This window comes from Melanostigma gelatinosum (assembly GCF_949748355.1).
Source record: "Melanostigma gelatinosum genome assembly, chromosome: 6".
Classification (NCBI taxonomy): domain Eukaryota; kingdom Metazoa; phylum Chordata; class Actinopteri; order Perciformes; family Zoarcidae; genus Melanostigma; species Melanostigma gelatinosum.
Window position 1 is genome coordinate 21,235,468 of NC_136639.1, and position 23,392 is coordinate 21,258,859.

General features: G+C 41.2%; 1 protein-coding gene across 1 annotated transcript; it reads left to right on the plus strand.

The window, feature by feature from the left end:
• Nucleotides 1–308: 308 nt before the first annotated feature.
• Nucleotides 309–23,174, plus strand: loxhd1b (lipoxygenase homology PLAT domains 1b; the record flags this gene model as incomplete). The annotated part of the gene is made up of 43 exons (XM_079269967.1): nucleotides 309–987; nucleotides 3,869–3,983; nucleotides 4,114–4,125; nucleotides 4,416–4,496; nucleotides 4,680–4,864; nucleotides 5,005–5,103; nucleotides 5,243–5,391; nucleotides 6,367–6,490; nucleotides 6,886–6,995; nucleotides 7,313–7,453; nucleotides 7,596–7,731; nucleotides 8,278–8,438; nucleotides 8,523–8,609; nucleotides 8,980–9,115; nucleotides 9,219–9,373; nucleotides 9,901–10,061; nucleotides 10,161–10,237; nucleotides 10,324–10,520; nucleotides 11,001–11,193; nucleotides 11,479–11,639; nucleotides 11,770–12,088; nucleotides 12,409–12,560; nucleotides 13,341–13,474; nucleotides 13,634–13,779; nucleotides 13,968–14,072; nucleotides 14,165–14,293; nucleotides 14,381–14,545; nucleotides 15,834–16,015; nucleotides 16,093–16,209; nucleotides 16,375–16,537; nucleotides 17,414–17,568; nucleotides 17,654–17,863; nucleotides 17,987–18,113; nucleotides 18,516–18,724; nucleotides 18,956–19,141; nucleotides 19,250–19,377; nucleotides 20,055–20,172; nucleotides 20,743–20,920; nucleotides 21,050–21,235; nucleotides 21,751–21,921; nucleotides 22,055–22,187; nucleotides 22,454–22,609; nucleotides 22,694–23,174. The coding sequence occupies 43 exons, from the start codon at nucleotides 309–311 to the stop codon at nucleotides 23,172–23,174; spliced, it is 7,209 nt and encodes a 2,402-aa protein (XP_079126093.1).
• Between the last annotated feature and the right edge of the window lie 218 nt (nucleotides 23,175–23,392).

Consider the following 23,392-nt stretch of genomic DNA (forward strand, 5'->3'; position numbering starts at 1 on the left):
ATTATATAAAAGATGGATTACTGCAGTACTACTTAAGATATTCTAGCAGCTCTCCAGGCCTAGTGAGGGTTTTTTTCCTCTGGTCAGGTGACAACATACCAATTATCATTTTTAATGAGGTCAAAGCATCTGCTGCCATTGTAGGTCAGGACAACCAGCAGAGAAGGGCTTCCCCAGCAGACTGCCAAGCAGCACTCTGTGGGCTCTGACCAGCGGGTCCCTCCTCCACAGGCTTGGGTCAGTTTAATCAAGTTTCACAAGAACACACAGGAATCGGTTACTGTTACAAGGCAGTAAATAAATTAAAGATGCCCACAAAAAAGAAAAAAGCAAGACAGAGCGCAGAGGAGGAAACCAAAGATGTAGATGACGAGGACTCAGAGGATCAGGAACCAAAGCCCAAGAAGAAAAGTAAGCAAGTGCGTGAGTCAGAGGACGCTGGGAGATTAAAAAATAAGTTTAAAGACAGCGATGAAGACAAATACAATTGTGGCACATCAGGGCCGGATGTGAGCAGCACCAAAGAACAGGGGAGAGATAAAGAAAAGGCCAAGAAGAAAAAGAAAGCCAAAAAGGAGAGCCGGGATGAGTTGAGCAGTGACTCACAGAATTCGGATAATGAGGACAACAACAATGACTCCAAGAGTAAAAAGAGAGGAGATAAACTACCTGACGTGATTGAGACTACGAAGAAAGGCTCAAGGAAGTCCTCGGTCAAAGAGAAGATGGGGGCAAAGGATAAAAAAGCCAAGAAGAACCCGGAGAAAGAGGAAGAACATGCAGCTGGGGAGGAGGAGGAAGGGAAAAAGAAAAAGAAAGAAAAGAAGAAGAAAGGGTCAGTTAAGGGAGATAGTGATGAAGACACCAAGAAGACAAAGGGGAAGAAGAAGAAGATTGAAAATTATGTTGAGATCTATGAGAATGAGCTTCGCAACTATGAGCCAGAAGAAGTGGAAAACTACGAGGACGAGTACCACAAAAAGAAAGGTAATCGAAAAGTTTTTATCTCGACCTGTAAAATGAACAAATGGTTACTTGTGGAATTAAAATACTCTTTAGAGAGAACGTGTTATGTCATTAATTCAAGGACAATTAGATGTAAGCTCTGTTTGAGGAAATACTCGGAGGGGAGTTGAATCATTGATTGCAATTACGTGATTATGATTTGCCGTAGCTGTAATGGACCCATGCTTTGGTTTGATGTTCGTAGTAACATTACACTGAGTGAAGTGTATCGCCACGATGCTTTCTTCAACCTACAGATATATGACACCTGCCACTTATCTTTAGAGGTGGTGGTTTCACATGCTGCTGAGGGGTTTCACAGTCCTCTAAAGTTTCTTTTTGACTCTCACTCTTTAAATGTAAAAACCTTAATGTCGGGCCGCAATGAACATTTATCTGATTTCACCATATACCCACATTCTCTCACTAACACACAGAAACACACTGGCCACATGCGCTCCTCACACTAACCCTAAATGAACTGTTAAATGTCAAATCCTTCATCACAGTGGAATCATGGCAATTCAAACTAAACCTGTTGTATAGTAATTGCAGTGGTGTATAAAGTACTCAAAAGCCATACTTGAGTAAAAGTAAAGATACCTTACTGGAAAACTACTCAAGTAAAAGTAAAAAGTCACCTCTTAGAATACTACTTGAGTAAAAGTCTTAAAGTATCTGATATTTATTGTATTTAAGTACAAAAGTACTTAAGTATCAAAAGTAATTTTCTGATATTAAATGTACATCATAACCTGAACATTAAATGAACATCATAACCTGAACATTAAATGAACATCATAACCTGTTCATTGAAAGTAAAAGTACAAGTAAATGCTGTTAATAAAAAAGCAAAGGGTCAGAATTGTGAGAATTATGAAGTTTATTCTTTTAAGTGCTGTGGCACCATGACCAAGGACATGGAGCTGTGTTGAACATAATTGGGTCGGCTGTGATCCATCCAGGAGCAACAATGTTCAACATAATATATTGTACATAAGTATACTTTTGCATCTACTATGAACTTATCATCATAATTCTCCGTAAAGCAATATGACACTATGAAGGAGTTGTAACAGTGCGTTTATAAGTCTGCTCATTAGACTAGAGGATGTAGAGGACCAATGCATAATATTATGTTCAGCAAAAAATATCCACTTGATGCATCAGGTCAGTGGTTTGAGAAAGGACGCCTGCCTTGTAAACTCCTATGGGCCTGATTTGAATACAAAGGTTTTGCTCAAGCTGAATCTGCAATTGGGCGACTGCTACCATCATAACTCCATCTGATCATCCACAACATGACTCAAATATCAAAACATGATCAATACTAAAGTAACAACCCAGTCATTACTTGAAACTGAAACATGTCCTGTTCATCTTCAAAAGAAGTTGGTTTTCAAAATTGCGAGAATTCAGCCTCGCTCTTCTTGGGTGAAGACTCGTCCTGCGATGCTAAATATCCTTTCACAGGCCGCTGAGGCAGGTAGAGGTGTGTTCAGCGTCACAGACAGCTTGCGCACAGCTGCGAAGAATTCCCCGAATGCTGCGCTCTCGCGGCTCCTGTCAATCCGTGTATACAGCTATAGCTAACGTTAGCCAACTAGTGCTGCACAACTGTCACTTCCTCAGCTCACTAACTCGCTAGCGATCCACGGGTGTTGGTCTTCGTCACCACCGTCGTTTGTTGCGGGAGTAGCAGGTGCTTCCATTTCTGCTTCCATCATGAAATCAGTCATCGTAGAGTGGAATGCTACTCATGTAGTCGCCCGCTAGCTTATAGCATGTAGCATCCTGGGCATCACTGGGAATCAAAACACCGCGGCTTTGAGAGCACTTGTTTGCAATTGTGCATTAACGTGATTAACCAATGATTTAACTTGCTGCTAGGACCACTGATTCACCAAACCTGCTGGCTTGCAGTCTGTGTTCCACCACAGTCCCCGACGCTGCTCTCATGATTCATTTTGTTTCTGAAGATAGATTTGATTTTGTAGCGAGTAACGAAGGTTTCAGGGGAAATGTATCGGAGTAAAAGTATCACTTTTCTTTGCAAAATGTAGTGAAGTAAAAGTAAAAAGTAAACAGAAATATAAGTAGTAAAGTAAAGTACAGATACCCAAAAAAACTACTTAAGTACAGTAACGAAGTATTTCTACTTCGTTACTATACACCACTGAGTAATTGTTATGTAATTAAACTATAATCATTCAAGATCCCTCTATGATTAGTTATATTTTCATTGGAAGAGAGAATGCATTTGTTTTTCAAAAACATACTTAAAAAAACATTCATGTTTCACCCTTTCTACCAAGAAAAATTCAAATTTGCTATTCAAAGTACATTTTTATAAATATCTCTTATTTAATAAGAGTTTGAGGGTTTATTCAGAGGATAATAGCGTTTTGCCATTAAAGCAAGAAAAAAGTATGTGTCGCTTCTATCACAGTTAATTTGAGTTAGAAAGGGAACGTTGCACATTACCTATCCATTAATAATCTGCACAAAAGACAAAAACGTTCATTTCAATTACCTCCAAACCATAAATATATTTATATAATACTAGGTCTTGTACTTTATATTGTGTAGGGCCTTCACTGGACAAAGTACTTCACAACAAAATCCTTTCCTGAGGAGTTTTAAAACATATAATTCATTCATAATTCATCGTAATTCTCATAAGACTAGAAGTATTAATACAACAAACACAGACACTCAGCTGTTCACGATATATCACCCTATATGTTTACGACTGAATCATGGCGCACGCCCTTTGTAAAACACTTTCTCCTGCTTTATCTATACTGTGAATCTGCTTTTGTAAAACGCACCTCCATGTGTATCATGTCACTAAACCCTCCAGTGTATGAGGTGGTGACCATCACTGGCGATGAGCGAGGAGCAGGCACTGATGCCAACGTGTTTGTCACTCTGTTCGGAGACTATGGCATCACTCCCAAAGTCCACCTGGCAAGCAAGTAAGTCCTCTTCAGAGATGACAACAAAGATTTCATTTGTATTTATCACGTTTGCCTCAGACCCCACAATTGATTGAGTTAGTTTTTGTGCCTGAACCGAAAATTGTCTTTTGTTTTTTCCCCCCAACAGCACCGAAAAGAAGTATGTATTTCTAAATTCAGTGGTGGTTGTGAAAGAATGGCTGCTGACTGTGTGCTGTGATTTTGGTTTTTAATTTGCATTCGGTTTGCATGACAGGATTTCCCCAAATGTTTGCCAGGCTTTTGTGTTTCATTATTAGTGAATGTGGAATATTTTTATAATTTTTCTAAATTTATTTAACCCTTTTTCCTGTTTTATTCTTCTTTAAATTTTGTAGTTAAGCGTTTGATGAGTAAAAAGATGCTGAAATTCAGGTGGGGTTTCACATTTTTACTATTTTGTGATTTCAGGAGTCGCACGGCATTCGAAAGGGGCAAAACCGATGTTTTCAGAATTAGAACTCACAATATTGGACCTTTGAAAAAGATACGGTATGTCACACTCAAGACGTTTCATCCATGACCAGGTCTGTTTTTCAGGATAGCACAGATCAGGTATGGACCTCAACTAAACACCGCTGGCCTTGGATCAGATTACATTTTTTTTATTTCATCCCCTGAATTTATTTAAAAGAAGAATGAGAATTATTTATCGAGCTTCTTCTGTTGCTTCAGGATCGAGCATGACAACACGGGCCTGAGCGCCAACTGGTTCCTGGACAGAGTGGTGGTGACGGATGTGATCAGGCCTCACCTGAGGTTCTACTTTGCGTGTAACAACTGGTTCAGTAAAGTGGAGGGAGACTGCCTTTATATCAGAGACCTGCTGGGTAGTATGGACCCCATGGACATTCCCAAATGTATGTATACACAGATATGCGTGTAATATATGTGTAACACATTACATCATATATTCCCTTTTTTTGGAAGGACAGTTATTTGTAGCATTTCTAAATCCTCCAGTGATTAATTAAGTGAATTTTTGGGGGGATTTTTACAGATAATAAGTATATAGTGAGTGTTTTCACTGCTGATGTAAAAGGCAGTGGAACGGATGCAGACGTCTTCATCAATATCTTTGGGGAGTTTGGAAACACAGGTAAATTACAGCACAACAGGTAACGTGTGTGCTCACGTAATGAACTTACTTCCTAAGTGAATACCAGCTGAAATGCAGTTGATTCTCTTCCAGTTTGACATTTATCTCGTAGAATTTACAAGCTGTTTTGTTGTTTAAGGTGAAAGGCGACTTGACAATGACAAAAACAACTTTGAAAAGGGCACAGAGGACAAGTTCACCATGGAGGCACCGAACTTGGGTAAAGTGAGAAAGATCACCATCGGCCACAATAACAAAGGCTCTTCTGCAGGATGGTTTGTGGACAAGGTGAGAAACAGAACTAAAAAAATGCGTTGATCAATTGTTCAAACAGATAACTCAAGAATAACTCACTTTCACTGGTTACATCATGTGTAAGTGAAGGGATTTACAGAACATCTTGAAACAATACTCATACTGTCTTACTGTACCTCATACAGTAAGGTCCTTAAGAAATGTGATCCGCTTATTTCCTCTCAGTTTTCTCATCTGAGTCTGGTGTCCATGCTCCTCCAACACATACAATATGCTCAACTGAGAGATAAGTTAAATCATTTAACTTATCTCTCAGTCTGTTGGATTTAACTTAAATCCAACAGACACACACTCACACACGGGACACACATGTCGTCACTCTACCCTCTGTGTAAAGGGAGACCATGACCCATTAAGGGATCGCCTTACAGCAAACAGTCAGATGAGTCGCTAGATTTGTTGGTGACTGCAGCACAGACTGACACCAAAGATCAGCGGTAATGACAACAGTAGTTAATCATATCCTATCGGCATAGCACATGTGCTGCCGTTGAAGTTCACATGGATTTGGAAGCAAATAATTCTCATTGCTGCTAAAACATGCTTCAGCCTATATATAATATGGTATGTAAAGCGAGCAAAAACATTTTTAAATGAGTTTATACAGTTCATAAATTCATAAGCTGCCAATATACAATTATACATTTCATTTCAGAAGACAAAGCATCGATCGAATTATGTCAGTAATAAAGTATAATGATTATAAACTAAATTATATAGTAGTAAAATGTAGATAGATATGCAAGCAGATTTTAATTTGCTTATTATTACTTATTATTATTATTTAGAAGGATTTATAAATTATAGTTTCAACAAAGCAACCTGTTCTGTCTCTCTAAATGTTCTCTGAAAGAAGGCTGTCTTGCTTCACAGTAACATTTCATAACATTATCTACAACAGACCTCAATCACACGTTGGCTCTACATTCTGATTTACTTTCTATACAGGTAGTTGTGGATGATATGGGAAACAAATTAGTGTATGAATTTCCAGTCAGTCGTTGGTTTGCCTTCGATGAGGATGATGGGAAGATCCAGAGAGACATGTTGGTGGGGGGGAGCCAGCCCACAGGTGAGAAATGTGTTCATGAGCCTGGAATAATAGCCTTATACACACTCCTGATGTCAGTTAATGCAATCATGGCAAGGATGGAAATGAACTCAACACTATTTCCTCCAAATTATTTGCCTAATTTTGATATAATGATCCGATTGCCTGGTCTAAACAATATTGTATAAAGGATTGCAAGACAATAACATTACTGCTGGACCAGATCATATGCAGTTTCTCTTATTCAGTCCAAAAATAACAAAGTGTTTTCTGTGCGATCATAGTTCTTGGTTCAGACTATCAATGTTTAGATCTAGTTGATCTGGTTCCTGCTCAGCCCCGTAGGGAGTATGGTTGCCATGAAGTGACCCGCTGGCAGATCCTCTGATAGCCTGACATGTAACTCTACCCACCAGGTATTGTGTACAATGTTCAGATCGTGACAGGAAACATCCGAGGTGCCGGGACCAACTCCAAAATCCACATTGTGATGCACGGTTCGAAAGGCATGAAGAACAGTGGCAAGGTGATAAAACGACAATGTAGACAACCTGTTATTCGTTAAAAAAAATAATGGCTGCAGCAGTTAGTTTCCATTTGAAAGAAACCGTTGATAAAGACCTTGAACTTAGCATTGTAATGTTTGTTCTAGTAGTAATCCAGACTGTATTTTTTTTCTTGCTTCAATGGCATTTTTGATGCTTCATGGTCATCGCTTTTCTATTTTCAGACTGCTGCATTACCTCAAACTATTGAATTGAGACCTCTGAGTATGAATGTGTGTGGTACATAATGTCGTACAGTGGATGAACCGCTGTTTCCCTTCAATGTATTTGTATCCAGGTGTTTTTGGAGGGAGGACAGTTTCAGCGTGACCTGACAGACATCTTCAATGTTGAGATATCTGCACTCCTCAGTCCACTCAGCAGAGTCACCATTGGACACGACAATGACGGAGTCAGTGCAGGGTGGTACTGCGAGAAGGTAAATTGGAACATGCACACACACACACACACACACACACACACACACACACACACACACACACACACACACACACATGCAAATATTACAATCTGGCAACTTTCTGTGAGATAATTCAGTTGAATCCATGTTTTCCCCGTAGGTGGTGGTGTACTGTCCGTTCACAGGGATAGAGCAGACCTTCCCATGCAGCAAATGGCTGGATGAGAAGGAAGGAGATGGGCTGATAGAGAGAGAGCTCTATGAGATGGTCTCACTCAGGCAGAAGAGACAGAAGAGTAAGTTGAATGTCAATAATTATGGCTCGTCTGCAGCAGCAGTAAAAGCTGTCGTTTTTCACCTTTATTTCCTGAAACACTGAGCGAACATTTTCAAAACTCTATTCAAAGCTCCATCGTATGTATCAGACATTTGCATAATGACTCAGCGGGCGCTCTACCTTCATCTACGTTGTGATTTTAAATTGTTTTTAGTGTTGCTTGTGAAATGAGCATGTCTTTCAAAGAAAGGTAAATGCTCAGTGCAATTGTGATGTGCTATACTTGTTTTATTCTGGTCCACAAACATATACAGCAGAATTTGCTGATATTGTATTCGTTTAATTATTTTCTGTCCACACAAATGTATTTCTTTCCTTATACTTATATTCGTTCACATTTCACAAGCAAGAATGAACATTTCCGGGGCTCCTCTGAAATGTTGGAAGAGTAGAAGTAGCCAAACTAGCAAGGCTCATGGCCCAAACTACTTCCATAGACTCAAAGCTACTGTGTCCATGTGTCGAGAAAACACTTATTAAACTGATTTGATGTGATTCTCCTCAGAGCACCCCTGGTCTTTGTGGATCTGGACATCAGATATGTCCGGTGCCGGATCCGATGCAGATATCTCCTTCCAGGTGTACGGAGAAAAGGGCAAGAGCGATGAGATCAGACTGGACAACAAAACAGACAATTTTGAACAGGGACAAGTGGACAGGTTCATGGTGAGTTCATAGCATACACATTATTCTCAGCAATTAGATAATGAGGCTTCGTAGGAAACCTTTTATCCTGATGTGATCTTACAGGTTGAGCTGCCTGAATTGGGAAAATTGACCAAACTCCGCATCTGGCACGAGAAAAGAAATCCTTTTGCGGGATGGCATCTCAGTAAGGTGAAAATAAACACTTTTCTATAATCTACTGTTAGTAATTCATTCACATGCATTCTAACTAATATTGGTATGATTCTGTATTAATTATATCATGCATAAATATGCACAGTTGTAGGTATGCTGAACATGTAAGCAATGATAATACCATTTATTATCCTGTGTTTGTAACAGATAGAGAAAGGCTTTAACAGAGTATCTAAGTTTTATATATTGTATTCAATCACAAGGCAGAAACAGATAATGTGTCTCTTATAAATGAAGAAGAGAGTTCAGAGGATTGTTCAGCTTTGAGAGTTCAGTGTTCCAACACATGAATGAAATGACAATCCAGACACATACCCTATTGAAGCTTTGTATTTTTTTCAATTAGGCATCTTTGATGAATACACTAACAAAGGACAAGTACAAGTTTCCTTGTGAGCGCTGGCTGGACACAAATGAAGATGATAACGAGGTTGTGAGGGAGCTTCCTGCTACAGGAGACTCCATCGCTGAGCCGCTGCTCGGTATGTAAATGCACCAGTATTCACCACGAGCAACAGAAATCTGCTTTGCCAAACATAGAGAAGAATGTAAAACCTGATTGAATTATGTTGTCCTGTTCTGCAGTCATCAAATACCGAGTGACAGTCTGCACGGGGACTGTCGGCGGCAGCGGCACGGATGCATCTGCTTTTCTAAATTTGATTGGAGACCAGGGGGACACCGGGAATCGACAGCTGGTCAACTGCAAGAACAACGTCAACAAGTTTGAGAAAGGAAGCGTGGGTACATTCAGTACTTCATCGTTACACATGAAGCTTAGTGAAATGTTAGGAACGACAACTTATTTCTTTGTCCTCTCCTTCTTCATATGCTTCTTAGTTTTTGCTTCTTTCTATTTTAGAACCACATGACAAACGTCCACCCAATCAACAAGCTTTAAACTGGTTCTTTTCTCTTACACACACTGGAGCCAATCACTCCTCTGTGTGCTCTTAATGAATCAAATGTGCTGCACCTGTAGCATGCTGCTTACTGTTTCTGGTGTGATAAATGTGGGGGGTAAGTTTCTGACTGATAGTGGCCTTCACCCCAATAAGCATTAGGCGTTAAACCTTGATGGATTCTGCCCTACCTACAGTATATTTCATCAAAACGTTTTATATGTATAAACTAGACTCTCCTGATGGGAATACATTGATGTAAACTCTATAAAACCTCTATCTATAGCACGAACACTGGTAACATATATTGAATAAATACAATGTTTTTCATCTGCTGAATGTGATGTGACTCTTTGTCCCTGCAGTTGGATGAGTTCATAGTGGAGGCAGTAGCCATTGGGCAGATTCGCAGGGTGAGGATTGGACACGATGGCAAAGGTGGAGGCTGCGGATGGTTCCTTGATAAAGTGATCGTAAGAGAGGAGGGACAGGCTGAGGCCAATGCTGTGGAGTTCCCTTGCAACAGGTGCATTAGTCTCAGTGTGAAAACAGAGAAAATGTGTTGAACAGTTATTACAACCACAGGTGTGTGTGTGTGTAATAGATGAGTGTTTGGTCATTGCAGGTGGCTGGACCGCAACGAGGATGACGGACAGATTGTCAGAGAGTTAGTGCCATTCTCAGATGGACAGCGTCTTTACAGTAAGTTAGAGGAATCTTGAATTTTATTTCAACATTTAAACTTAAACTCCCCTTGATGATTCTGTTTGTGTCTCTGCGTGCGTCAGACGTTGACTATCACATCGCGGTGAAGACTGGTAGCATCTCTGGGAGCAGCTCAGACTCCAACGTGTTCGTCAAGCTCTATGGAGAGAAAGGCGACACCAGTACGATGATGCTGTTGGTCTCTGCCAACAACCTGGGGAACTACTTTGAGACGGGTCGCATCGACATCTTCACAGTGGAAACTTTTGATGTTGGACAGGTGACGCAGTGGAGGCAAAAACATATGACTTGATGTTGATAGTACTATGAGGAGCTTTAAAAATACTTAATTGAAGGCACACAGTCAAATATTTTGGGGTTCTTGCCATCATAGGGTCACTCACGTTAACAACATATGCTGTCAAAGTGCTTTGGATGAACCATATGATAAATATCAGGTTATTTACATTCAAGGAATTATTTTACAGAAGGTACAACCATCAGTGGTCTAGATAAGATCCTAACTTTGTACGCTTCCTTTGTAGCCTTCTTTCATAGGTTTAGTAGTATACTGATTTTTCATGAGACCGGGTCCAACCATGATGCTGCATTTGTTAAAGAGATGAAGAAATGTAGAAAAATGTATAAACGCTTTTGTCCCGTTTTATAGTATTGTATTAGCATGTCTTTGTCTGACTGCGTGTAATCCTTTATTTAATGAATGTAGGTATTGTCATCCATTTAATCTTGTTCTATCTAGATCAACCGTCTGATGATTGGCCACACCAACGAAGGCATGCGTGCCGGCTGGTTCTTGGACAGCGTTCAGCTTGTGGTTCCAGTCCATGGAAAGCAGTACATGTTCCCCAGTCACCGCTGGCTGTCTAGGGATGAGGCTGATGGCAAGACAGAGGTGGAGATCTATCCAAGCGAGATCCTGGACGTAGAACAGCGTAGGCAACATTCACACAATCTCACACCATGAGAAGAAACATATACGCACACTCACAGCAGATTCATCCTGACATGGGGACATTCTTTGTAATCGGTCCTGTATTTTAAGTCTTAAAATCCAAGTGTCATTTTAATAAAGATATGAAACATGAGCTTTTTTTCATATTCTGCTCTGCTTCAGTCCCATTTTCTTCAAATTGCCAACATTTGTGCCGTTATTCTTATATTGGTTTACCAATGTCATCTCATTTCCACTTTGACTATTTTGAACATGTTCTTTCCAGTGATTAATTATGAGGTAACAGTAGTGACTGGAGACGTGACTTTTGCTGGTACCAACGCCAGAGTGTTCGTCCAGATCTTCGGGGACAAGGGGAAGACAGAGGTCATCATACTCGAAAGCAGATCCAACAACTACGAACGGAACACCACAGAAATATTCAAGGTATCAGAGCTTAGATATCACTCTTTCAGCGGCTCCAAAATGCATCTCGCTAGTTAAATCTGAAAGACGAAGAAAAACGTTGCTGTCAGGATGTTACATTTTGAGTTAAAACATTGCAACTGTTCCCCAGAAAGAGGCCAAAGATGTGGGGAAGGTCTTCAAGATCCGCATCGGTCACGATGGCTCGGGGATCGGATCGGGCTGGTTCCTGGAGACCGTGGACGTCAAACATCTAATCATGGCCTTGGTGCCCAAGGAGAAGAAAAAGGAGGACAAGAAAAAGAAGAAGAAAAAGAAAAAAGATGAGGAAGATGTTGAGGAGGAGGGAGGAGAGGAGATGCGGGAAGTGGTGCTGACTTACCATTTCCCCTGTTCGCGCTGGCTGGCTGGGGGAGATGAGGACGGCGAGCTGGTGGTGGAGCTGCTGCCTGATGCAGAGGACCTGGAAGGTACTAAAAATATATAATAACCCTGTAAACGGCACAATGGGGGAAATGCATCAGAACTACCTAGTTTATTAAAACGTACAGTAAACCATATTACGGTACTCACACCGAAATAGTTTAAATATATACCACCCACAGCTTGGTGGAGCTGCTATTTATACACAGAGTAATTCAGGAGGGATGAAAAACGATTACAACTGAAGTCACTGTTGCATTCTTTTACACATGCTTATATCTTGTATTCGATTTGACACAGTTTCCTGGCCCACATGTGCGACAGGTTAAAGAAGTGTTAGTAATTCATCCCTTGTATTGTCGGACAGTCAACACCTATGAAGTGTGCGTCTTCACTGGCGACATGCTCGGTGCCGGGACCGACGCCAACGTCTTCGTTAACATTTATGGTGAAAACGGAGACACCGGAGAGCGCTATCTGAAGAACTCTGACAACCTCAACAAATTTGAGCGGCGGCAGGTATGATATGCCACTACTTTTTAAATCAGCTAAAGATAAAAGTAAGGAATACAATGAATTCTATGTTTTTTTTAATTCATTATTGCAAACAGCAAAAAACTTTCCACTATGATTCGTAAAAAACATTAAAAAAAACACATTTATATATGGTATAAATATTATTATTTAATTTACTTAGATACATGAATCAGCAGCATAAACATATTTCCATCTGGCAGAAATATTTGTTTGGGCCTGGATGTCAAAAACCAAAACAGATATTGAATTAGGGTTGTACAGTTTATTTTCCTGGAAGTGTATCCTGCAGCTAGTCAAATACTCAAGCACTTGCATCCAACATGAGCGTTGCACCAAGGTGTGGGTGGGAGTGTATTCGGATAGGAATACAAGCTCTCGTGCAGGTAAGCCAGCTGTGACTGAGAGGAGCTGTGAGGAGTCCTCTGTCTCATTGAACCTGTCCTACTCTTACTCATTACTTAATCCAAACCTGTGAATTATTAAACTCTACATTACCCCTGGCTCTGCGGGAACACAAACCTCACGTCCGCAGATCAAAAGCAACAATCGCCTTTTGTCATTCAGTGGAGGTAATGTTTCTTTACAAAACAGACAGATATTGTATATATTTCATTATAATGCCTATAATGTGATTTAATCCAGTACAACCAGTGTAACAATGAACTCAGTCGCTTTTTTAAAAAGCAAAGATACCCCAAAGGTACTGTTAAAAGGTACTGTCTGTAACAGGACGGTATCCCCAGTATATGCTGTATTTTGCAGGAGGATGTTTTCATCGTGACAGCTGTTGATCTGGGTCCATTGAAGAAGCTACGAATCCGTCATGACAACAGTGATTCTTATTCGTCTTGGTACCTGGATCGTGTTGAGATAGTGGACACAAAGGATGATACAACGTAGGTGAAACCAACATGCAGTTTGCGTGGGTTTTGTTCAGCCATTGAGTTATCAAGAGGAAATATCTAACTCTTCTGTGAGAGTATTATTTTCATGTAATTAATAATAGTGATGTAATAATTAGTTGTTCGTGCTGATCAGAGGTTTGTCTTCTACAGGTACTATTTCCCTTGTACCCGTTGGCTGGCAGTGGATGAGGACGATGGACAGATAGCAAGAGAGTTGGTTCCTGTGGACGAGGCCTTCATGAGGATGGATGAGGATGAGGAGGGAACAGGCGCAACTCTGGGGCTCGAGCAGAAATGTAACATTCTTTTAAAACTGGCTCATGTCTTAGTAGAGGGATAAGATAAAAAGGAGGCCTGCTCCAGTATTTATCACAGTGCTGGTGAAACATGCAGGTGTAGCAAGAGCAAGAGCAAAGAGGGACTATAGTATTAGTGTGAAGATGAAAAGGAATAAAGTACTGACTTATTAAATTTGATCTTACAGCCATGTCCACAACATATACTATCAAAATAAAAACCGGAGAGAAGAAGTATGCTGGCACTGATTCCAACGTCTTTGCCATCCTGTTTGGTGAAAATGACGACACAGGTACAATAACTCAGCGGCATTCTTGCATTCTTGTGGTCGCCTCGTGCTGTATGTTACAGGCTAAATGATGAACGTTTTAATGTCACTCACAGGGGTCATTAACCTAAAGGCTTGTAAGAACTATAAGAATAAGTTTGAACAGGGGATGATCAATGAGTTCACTGTGGAGGCGGTGGATTTGGGCGACCTGGAAAAGCTTAGAATTGGCCACGACAACTCAGGTGGAGAAAGAAAAGGCTTTACTTCACAACATTAAGCAGCACACTAAATGAAACTGAATAATTGAACACTGTTTTTTTCACAATCAGGGGGTTCACCTGGTTGGTTCTTGGACTGGGTCGAGATTGACGCCGCCTCTCAGGGTCAGAGACTACGCTTCCCGTGTGGCCGCTGGTTGGATAAAGGGGAGGATGACGGGGTGATTGTGAGGGATCTTTATCCCGCTGAGTTACAGACTGAACTCTACATGCCGTGTGAGTGAACAGCTGTGGAAGAAGTACTCAAATCCATTAGTGAAAGTAGCAATGTGCTGATTGAAACTTCTTCCTCCAAAAGTGCTTTATGCAAAGTTTTACTGAGATAAAAGTGTGGAAGCATTAGCAGTAAAACGTATTTAAAGCACTCTATCTGAAGAAGGGTGCTTGTCGGATCGTTGACTCTTTGATTCTGCCTTTAACAAGTGTCATCATTTCACTGGTAGGCCCGCCCTTTTAAATTTCACCATGCAACAGTACTCAGCTTCTTGATTTACACGTGAAACAGTCCAAATCACAACACTGCTGTTATAGATAATGTTTTATTTTCACTTTTAACAAAAACAATATTGCAGATTATAAGATGAGGTCATAGACTGTACTATAGTAATGCTCAACACACTCACTGCAATCTTCGTACTTGCTCAAGTTAACTCTTAAAACTCTCCACTTCGTTCAACACCAGGTTATCATCTAATGAACTGTAATACATTTTTAAAAATCATACACAAAAAAAGAATTTACATGATTACATTATTATGGCATATAAACTTTGCAATTAACAAAGAATTACTCTAACCCCTAATTGCATATTACATAGCAATTACCAATGATCTTATTATGTTAGGGTATAATGTATTTTGCAAATAAGACTTTATTAAAGCAACTACTAACAATACAGAAAATGGTGTGTACAGTATGTGAAATATTTCTCTCTAAATTTATGGTGGAATGAAATAAAGTCTAAAGTCTTACAAAATGTAAATGACCAACGTGCTAAAAGGCCCTTTTCACAGCAGCTATTTCGACATGTTATAGCAGGGTCAACACAGGTGTAATTGATTGGTCCCATGCTCTTTAGTGCGTCACAACCATTCCAGTGAGAGTGAGCCAGCATGCACAGCAGAGGCCTGGCCCGCACCTTAATTGACCTGGGCCATAATTAATGTTATTAATTACACCAGTGCTCATCCTGCAGTGAGATGTCAAATGGCTGCTGTGAAAAGGGCCAATATATGGTGTCACAGAGCTCCTATATAGTATGTAAAATATGATAAAGGATTTTATGTTGCATTAACACAAATTCAAATTTTGGGGCTGCGAATGTTGTCTTGTGCAGACAAGACTTTAGGGTTCCTTCAGTGCCAAACCTGTACTTAAGTGCACCAAATAACTGCAATTTGTGAATGTTCACTTCTCTTACTCTAAGCACATGAAACACATTGTAAAAGTGTAAATTTACATCCTCCATCTTACTTGTGTAACAAAGCTGTCATCTTCCCCTCAGTTGTGCCTTACGAGATAAAGATATTCACCAGCGATGTGTTTGGTGCGGGAACAGACGCTGATGTGTTCATCGTCTTGTACGGACAGAAGGCAGTGTGCACACAGCAGAAACACCTGTGTGTCAACAAGAGAGAGAGACGTCTCTACTTTGAGAGGGGAGCTGAGGACATGTTTATTGTGGAGGTGAGTGTGTGGATTGTGACTACACATCCTTTAAGATGGCGACTTCAGCTCTAAACACTGTGTTGTCTCTTTCCCAGCTGGAGGATGTCGGTGAGGTTATTGAAAAAATCAGAATAGGACACGACAACGGGGGCACCAACCCAGGATGGCACCTCGACAGAGTGGAGATCAGACGACAGCTCAGGAAAGGAAAGGTAGTGAAAATCCACATGACCCTGTGCCCTCATTCAATTATTAACAATTCAAAATATAACACCTTTTGGCTCGCACATCTCTCAGAGTCGGATATACTTTCCTTCAGTGTCAGGCAGACACAGCTGGGGTCAGTTCACGGAAATGTTTTTGTTTTTTAATTGTAGGGTTCAGAGACTACCATATTCCCATGTGAGTGCTGGCTGGCCAAGTCGGAAGATGATGGGGAGACGATGAGGGAGCTGGTCCCCTCAGACATCATCACAGAGAAACTCCTCAGGGATGGGAAGCTGAAAAGGACTGAAGTTGAGGTGGAGGACGCTTTGGAAAGTAGGTTTTCAGTGGTGGAATATGACTAAATACATTTACTAGAAGTACTGCACTTTAGTATACATTTCAGCTTTAGTCTCTAGTTACTTGAGAGATTAAGATAAAACACATGAAGATAAAAATAACCTTATTGGATATGATGCACTGTTGTATGTTAAACCAACTAACAAAAATGCATTTGGCCCTAAACGTGCCCTCTTGGATGCCCCAAATGTAGATAAAATAATGATGAACTATAAAGTGCCCTCTAGAGTGTCCATCTAGTAAATTCCCCTGAGCAGCAAGCATGACATTCTCCTCCATTCTTCCACACATTTCCTGTCTCTCACCACTATCACCATCAAAAAAGGCATAAATTTAGGCAAAAAAAAAAAGGCAAAAATTTAAATGTAAAAGATAACTGCGTCTAGGGCAACTACATCGGTAAAATACCGTGACACATTATATAACACTCACATGGCCGTTTTTCTACATAAAGAGCATTTTTTTTTTAACTTATGATGCTACAAGTACGCTAATACATACTTTGGATTGAAGCGGCTATAATATATTAAATGATCAATTTTTTTACAATGGTGTATCAAATGACAATGTGAAAGGGATCGCTCACAGTTGTAGTGATGAAGCGACAGAGAATTATCTCCTGACTCTGCAGCTCCCCTCAGCTTTATAGAGCTTCATAGTGAGTTTCAGCATATTATTTAGCTTAATTAATGATCTGCTGCATGAGCACACACATACTGTTGGATTGGAAGCTACTCAATTTATTTAAGCAATGAATGGACATCAGTTCACACCAGAAATGTCTAAATTGTCTTTATTTTCCATACTTGTGTACGTTAACCTAATTCTTATTTCTGTTTTCTTCCATCACAGCTCACATGTACAGCGTGTCTGTGCGGACAGGTGATATGTATGGAGCAGGAACTGATGCCAACGTGTTTCTCACCATCTACGGAGACCTGGGAGACACAGGAGAGCGCAAACTCGCCAAATCCGAGAACAACAAGAACAAGTTTGAGAGAGGAGAGGTATGAGAGAAAAGGTGCGAGGTGTGTCACCTCACTGCTGGTGTTTAAAGTTATCAAAATGTGTCATAATCTCTTTGCCTCTTAGGTGGACAAGTTCTCTATTGAGGCTGTGGACTTGGGCCAGGTGTTTAAGATCCGTATTCGTCACGACAACTCCATGACAGGGGCCGACTGGAACCTTGACCAGGTTGAGGTGCTGGATTTTGAAACAGAAGAGGTGTACATGTTCCTGTGTGAGCGCTGGCTGTCGAAGAAGAAAGAGGACAAACGCATTGAGAGGACGTTCTTCGTCAAGGTTTGTTAAACTTGGGTTGTGGTTTGTACTTTTTTCTTTGCATTTCATTTCCTTTTATCTGCTGCTGCAGTAAAATGTGTCATGCAAAGAAATGAGTAGGACATTTGTTTCTTATGGGTTCAGGGGTATGAAGGTGAACGAAACACTGATCCAAATTCCAAGAAGATGCTTCAAGCCAAACTGGGACTGGACAGAAATGCCAACAAGAAGAAAAAGAAGAAAAAGGTGGCAGCGGTGGAAGAGGGTCCAAGTAAGGCCACACAACTATTCTCTGTGTTTCTCATGATGAGGTTGGAGTATGATGACAATAGTGTGCTTTTGCACAATATCTTTGTTATATAAATTGGCTGCAATCTGGAGTAACTCACAATGACAAGACTGATTAGACAAACAAGATAGGACAAGTTTATAAGTGAGTTTTAGAGGTGCTGGTAGAGGGATTTTGTCACCCTAAGACAGAGCCAGGGCTCGTGGTTTCGCCAAGTGTTCAGTCTTTTTGCTAAGCTAAGCTAACCAGCTTCTGGCTAAAGCTTTATATTTACTGGACAGACATAAGAGTGGTATTTAACTCTTGGAATGAAACCAAATTATCGAGCTTTTTCCAAAATGTAAAATGTTCATTTAACGATTCCTATTCTTCTCTTCCAACCAGTCATCCCCTATCACTTCACCTTGTCCACTGGGATGGAGCGGGATGGCAGCACTAAAGCCAGGGTCTACATCATCATCATCGGACCCAACGACGTGGAGACAGACCGACTGTGGCTCGACCTGCCTGAGGGAAAGAAATCCTTCACAGCTGGCACCATGGAGCACTTTGTCTGTTATGGAACTGACGTAGGAGAGCTCAAGAGGGTGGAAGTGAGAATCTAGGACTGTGTCTGTTGCTAAATCTGTGAATCCGTCTTCTCTCTGCTGCCTCCTTCAGATGCACTGTGTTAAAAAATTAAATAAAGCCATTCTAGCTCAGCAATAATTAATTCTTAGCTGTGCCTTCTGGTACCTACATCAAACTAAATCAAATGATATATAAATTCCCAGTCCTACCTTCCCCCTCTCCTCTCCCTCCTCTTCCCTCCGTCTCTTCCTCAGCTCGGCCACAACGGTGTCACACCAGAGAGCTGCTGGTTGGTGGATGAGCTGTCGGTTGCCGTGCCAACCAAAGGTATCAAGTACAGCTTTCCATGTAAGTGCTGGCTGGCTAAAGACAGGGGAGACGGTCTGACTGCCAGACTGTTCAATGTGCTGGACTCCAGCATGATCAACATTAACCGCAAAGTGAGTCATAGCACCGAAAAATATGAAACCTGGGAAAACGTTAATATGGTGCATAAAAACAGAGTTAGTCTCTTCCTTACCTGTATCATCTATCACTGTATATTTTAGGTAATTTATTCGGTAACAGTTGTCACAGGTGACACTCAGTATGCAGGGACAGATACCAGCATTTTCCTGACGGCGTACGGAGCCAATGGGAGCACAGAGGAAATGCTGCTGGTCAAAAATGAGGACAGGTCAGTCCTCCAACTGCCCCCTGATTGTATCGATCACTTTTTATTTCAAGGAATAGTCCCTTGTTTTTGGAAAATACGCTTGTTCGCAATCTTATCGACACTTAAAGCAGCTTTAATCAATGTTTATATAACAACAGTGTATCAAATGACAACGTGATGAAGTGTAGTGATTAAACAACAGAGAATTAACCCTTGAATCTGCTGCTCCCCTCAGCTTTACAGAGCTTTTTGGTTTGTTCATTGGTTTGTTCATCAGTTCATTGCTTGGCTCTCATAGTGTTTTTGACCACAGCCCTAAACAGCTGTTTTCAGCAAAGACATTTAAATAAAAATCCACCGTACGCGACCTGCTTATCACCAAACAGCAGTTAGCAACTGGCTGGTAAACATACTGGAGCAGATATTTCCCTCACGAGTCCAAATGAATGATAACGTTGGTCCACAGATGCTGGATGTGTAAACAGTTCTTGACGGTTGAAACAAGACTTTTGTGCAGATTAAACCAGTAGGTTGTTGTCGTGTTACATTAAGCTAACTGTAGCTAAGTGGCGTACAGACATCTAACTCTGGGCAAAAAGGCATGCCAGCATATTTCTAAAACAATACCTTTAGATAACCTTCTTATATCCAGATGTCTCAAACTGCAACATTGTATGCTGTCTATTATTTCCATTTAGGTTTGAAAGGGACAAAGAAGACACGTTCAGTTTGGAGATCGATGACATTGCTCCTCTGAAGAAGATCAGAGTTTGGATCGATGGCTCTGGAAGTCGACCTGACTGGTTTCTTGACAGGGTAATGTAAATACTACTAGTACTACTATCTATAGTAGCACCATTTTTGTTCAAACCTTTCAAAATAGAGTATGTAATAAAGAAAGATATGAAGGTGTTTTTATAGGTCTTGAGGAGGACTACCGGTATATGAATATAAGGTATATGAAGCCTTTTGTGGCTATAGAAGGAGCTGTGGAAAGTCTTAGAAAGTCATAATGACTGCATTCAACTTCAGTTTGGTCTGAAGACTACAAGTTTGAAGATGAAAGAAATCTGTTGGTGTGGATATAAAAATATGTGAGCTCTACCAGACCTCTATAGCCCGCTCCACATCTCTGCTTGAGGCTAATCGCTCCAGGCTACATTAGCCACTACTAGCGTAGCACACCCAAATGTCTATCTGAACTGTCAATTAGGGATTATGCTTGGCACAATCACGTCTTGTTTAACACTATTTTCCTGCAATCATTCAGCCCTGAAGACTGTTGGACTGTTTCTGTCATATCTGCTGCTGCAACGTAACAGTAATATTCACCAACCAAACATGTAACTTCAATGGTCAAGGAACGTCTGAATAAAATATTTATAGATCCTGATGCGGAACTTGAACACAGAGGAGATGTATCTGTTTACCTATGAGAACTGGCTGTCAAAGACAAAAGGGCCGAAGAGGACGAAGGTGTGTGAGCTGGCAGCTGTGGTGGACGAGGAGGAGATGGTGGAGAGAACAACCTACATCATCCAAGTCCAGACTAGTGATGTCGTAGGTGGGTCGCATAAGTTGCTTGTTTCATTTCTGAAACAAAAAGGATGAAGAAGAAAATTTGGTCTTTGGCCTGATAAAGCATTTTACATTTACAAAAATACTCTTATTCACCAAATGCCTGTGATTTTAGGTGCCGGCACGGATGCCAATATGTTCATGATTGTGTTCGGGGAGTACGGAGACACTGGGTCGCTGCCTCTGAAGGAGAGCACCAACAGGAACAAGTTTGAGCGTAAAATGAAAGATGTGTTCAGATTCTCTGACATGCTGAGTCTGGGCGAACTGTCGAAGGTCCGAGTGTGGCATGATAACAAAGGTGAGGAGGAAAGGAGCGCTGGGTGTCAACAGACAACGACTAGAAGGGTCTTTGTTCTCTAAAACAGCATCGGGGGAAATGATTTTGATGATTTGTCACAGTGAATTGTTTTTTTTAAAGTTTTAAAGTTTTGTTTGATTACAATCTCAGTCTGGCCATTAATCAACTATTGGAAATTGGATGAAGTGCCGGAATCTACCCCATTCTGCATCGTGTGTTTTAACATTAATAGAATATAGCTTTATGGGAAATTCAGTTGTTGGCTTTTTTGCTGAGACTCAGCTGAAAGTTCGATACCCCTTTCAAACTCGAGTGGTGTCGATCCTCTCATCTTGCTCTCTGCAAGAAAGCAAACAAAATGTCAAACTATTCCTTCAGGAGTTCCTCAGCCAATTTGATACATTGTACTGCATGTACCATCAAAACAAATAGATTGAAAACAGATAAATATCATTGCTTTTAAAAAACATGTATGTATTGAACTGATACAACTATATTGCTCTTGCTGTTAACAGGCCCTGCTCCTGGTTGGCACCTGGAGTACATTGACGTGAAAGATGAAGCCATGGACCAGACCTTTAGGTTCCCCTGCGACCGCTGGTTGGCTAAAAATGAAGACGACAAGCAGATAATGAGGGAGCTGGCCTGTGCCAACAACGACGCTATAGACCTCAGTGACAAAACCAGTTAGTACAAATGGACGTCTGTGGGCATAATTACAAGAATGTCGGAGACGAGCTACTTGCAGCTCATTACAAGCATTTGTCCGATGCGAAATGATCACAGTGCGACAATGTTTGTCTCTCTGCGTTGCCACAGAATATGAAATTGCCACAACAACTGCGAACACAGACGATGCCTCGACCACAGAAAACGCCTGGATTGTGTTGGAAGGAAGGAAAGCTCGTTCCAAGGAGTTTGTTCTGGAGAATAAGAAAAAGAAGTTCTTATGGTAGGTCTTCAAATGGAGTCTATGTGCCTCAGCTCACATTAAAACCCCATTGTGTGGCCTTACATAATCTCCTCTCTCTCACATGTTTTGTTTTTCTACCGTCTTTTATCTTGTGGCTTCACTTTCTGTTCTCCAAGCCTCTGCTCACAGGAAAGCTAATCCCATGAAACGCACGAAAGAAAAACTCTGACAGACCACTGATTTTAACCAATGCTCAGAATGGAACCCTACACTAAGCTAGTCATAACTTTTGTGTGCCCTCACAGCGGTGCCACCGACACGTTTGAGTTTTCGTCAAAGCACTTGGGGGAGATCGCTGGCATCTCCATCGGCCACATAACGAAAGACGGAAAGAAGGTGAAGAATGTAGCCGTCTGGCATGTCATGGAGGTGGTGGTGACAGAACGGGAGCTGGGAAACAAGTAAGCTGAACCTCATACATCCTGCTTAATGCGTGTCATATAAAATGTCACGGTGAGTTACTTCTAAACCGCCCTTCTGTTTAGGTATTTCTTCCACTGTGATGCACAAATCCCCCTGGCAGCCAAAAAGGACCAATTCCTGACATTTGAGTGCTTCAAGTCCATCGAGAGCTTCGCGAGCAAAGTCCGCAACCTGGTCCCCGTCAAGTATGAAATCATCGTCATCACGGGGGATGTGAAAGGAGCGGGCACGGACGCCAACGTTTTCATGAGTATCTATGGCGTCAACGGTGACTCGGGCAAGCGCCAATTGCGGCAGAAGTTCCGCAACCTTTTCGAGCGAGGGCGAACGGACCGCTTTGTGCTGGAAATGCTGGACCTCGGGGAGCTGCTGAGGGTCAAAGTGGAGCACGACGACGGCAGCTCCAACTGTGGGTGGTATTTAGAGTGTGTGGAGGTGACCAACACAGCCAACTCGGTGACAACCATCTTCCAGTGTGGAAAGTGGCTGGACACTCGTAAGGCCGACGGGCAGATTCAGCGAGTTCTCTACCCCAGATATTAGGAGGAGGAGGATGCAGCATGACACAGAGAGAGGGTGAGACGTTTTGTTCTGTGAGGAAAAAGGAAAGGAACAGACCTGAATGTACTTTTTATGTCAACTTTTGAAGGAAACACCTTTGCTCTCTCTTTTTAGTTTGTGCCAACTGTTAAGGTAGCCCCTCTTCTAACTTTAGATTAAGTTCAAATTGGTCAGGATTGATTTAACAATAAAATGTACAT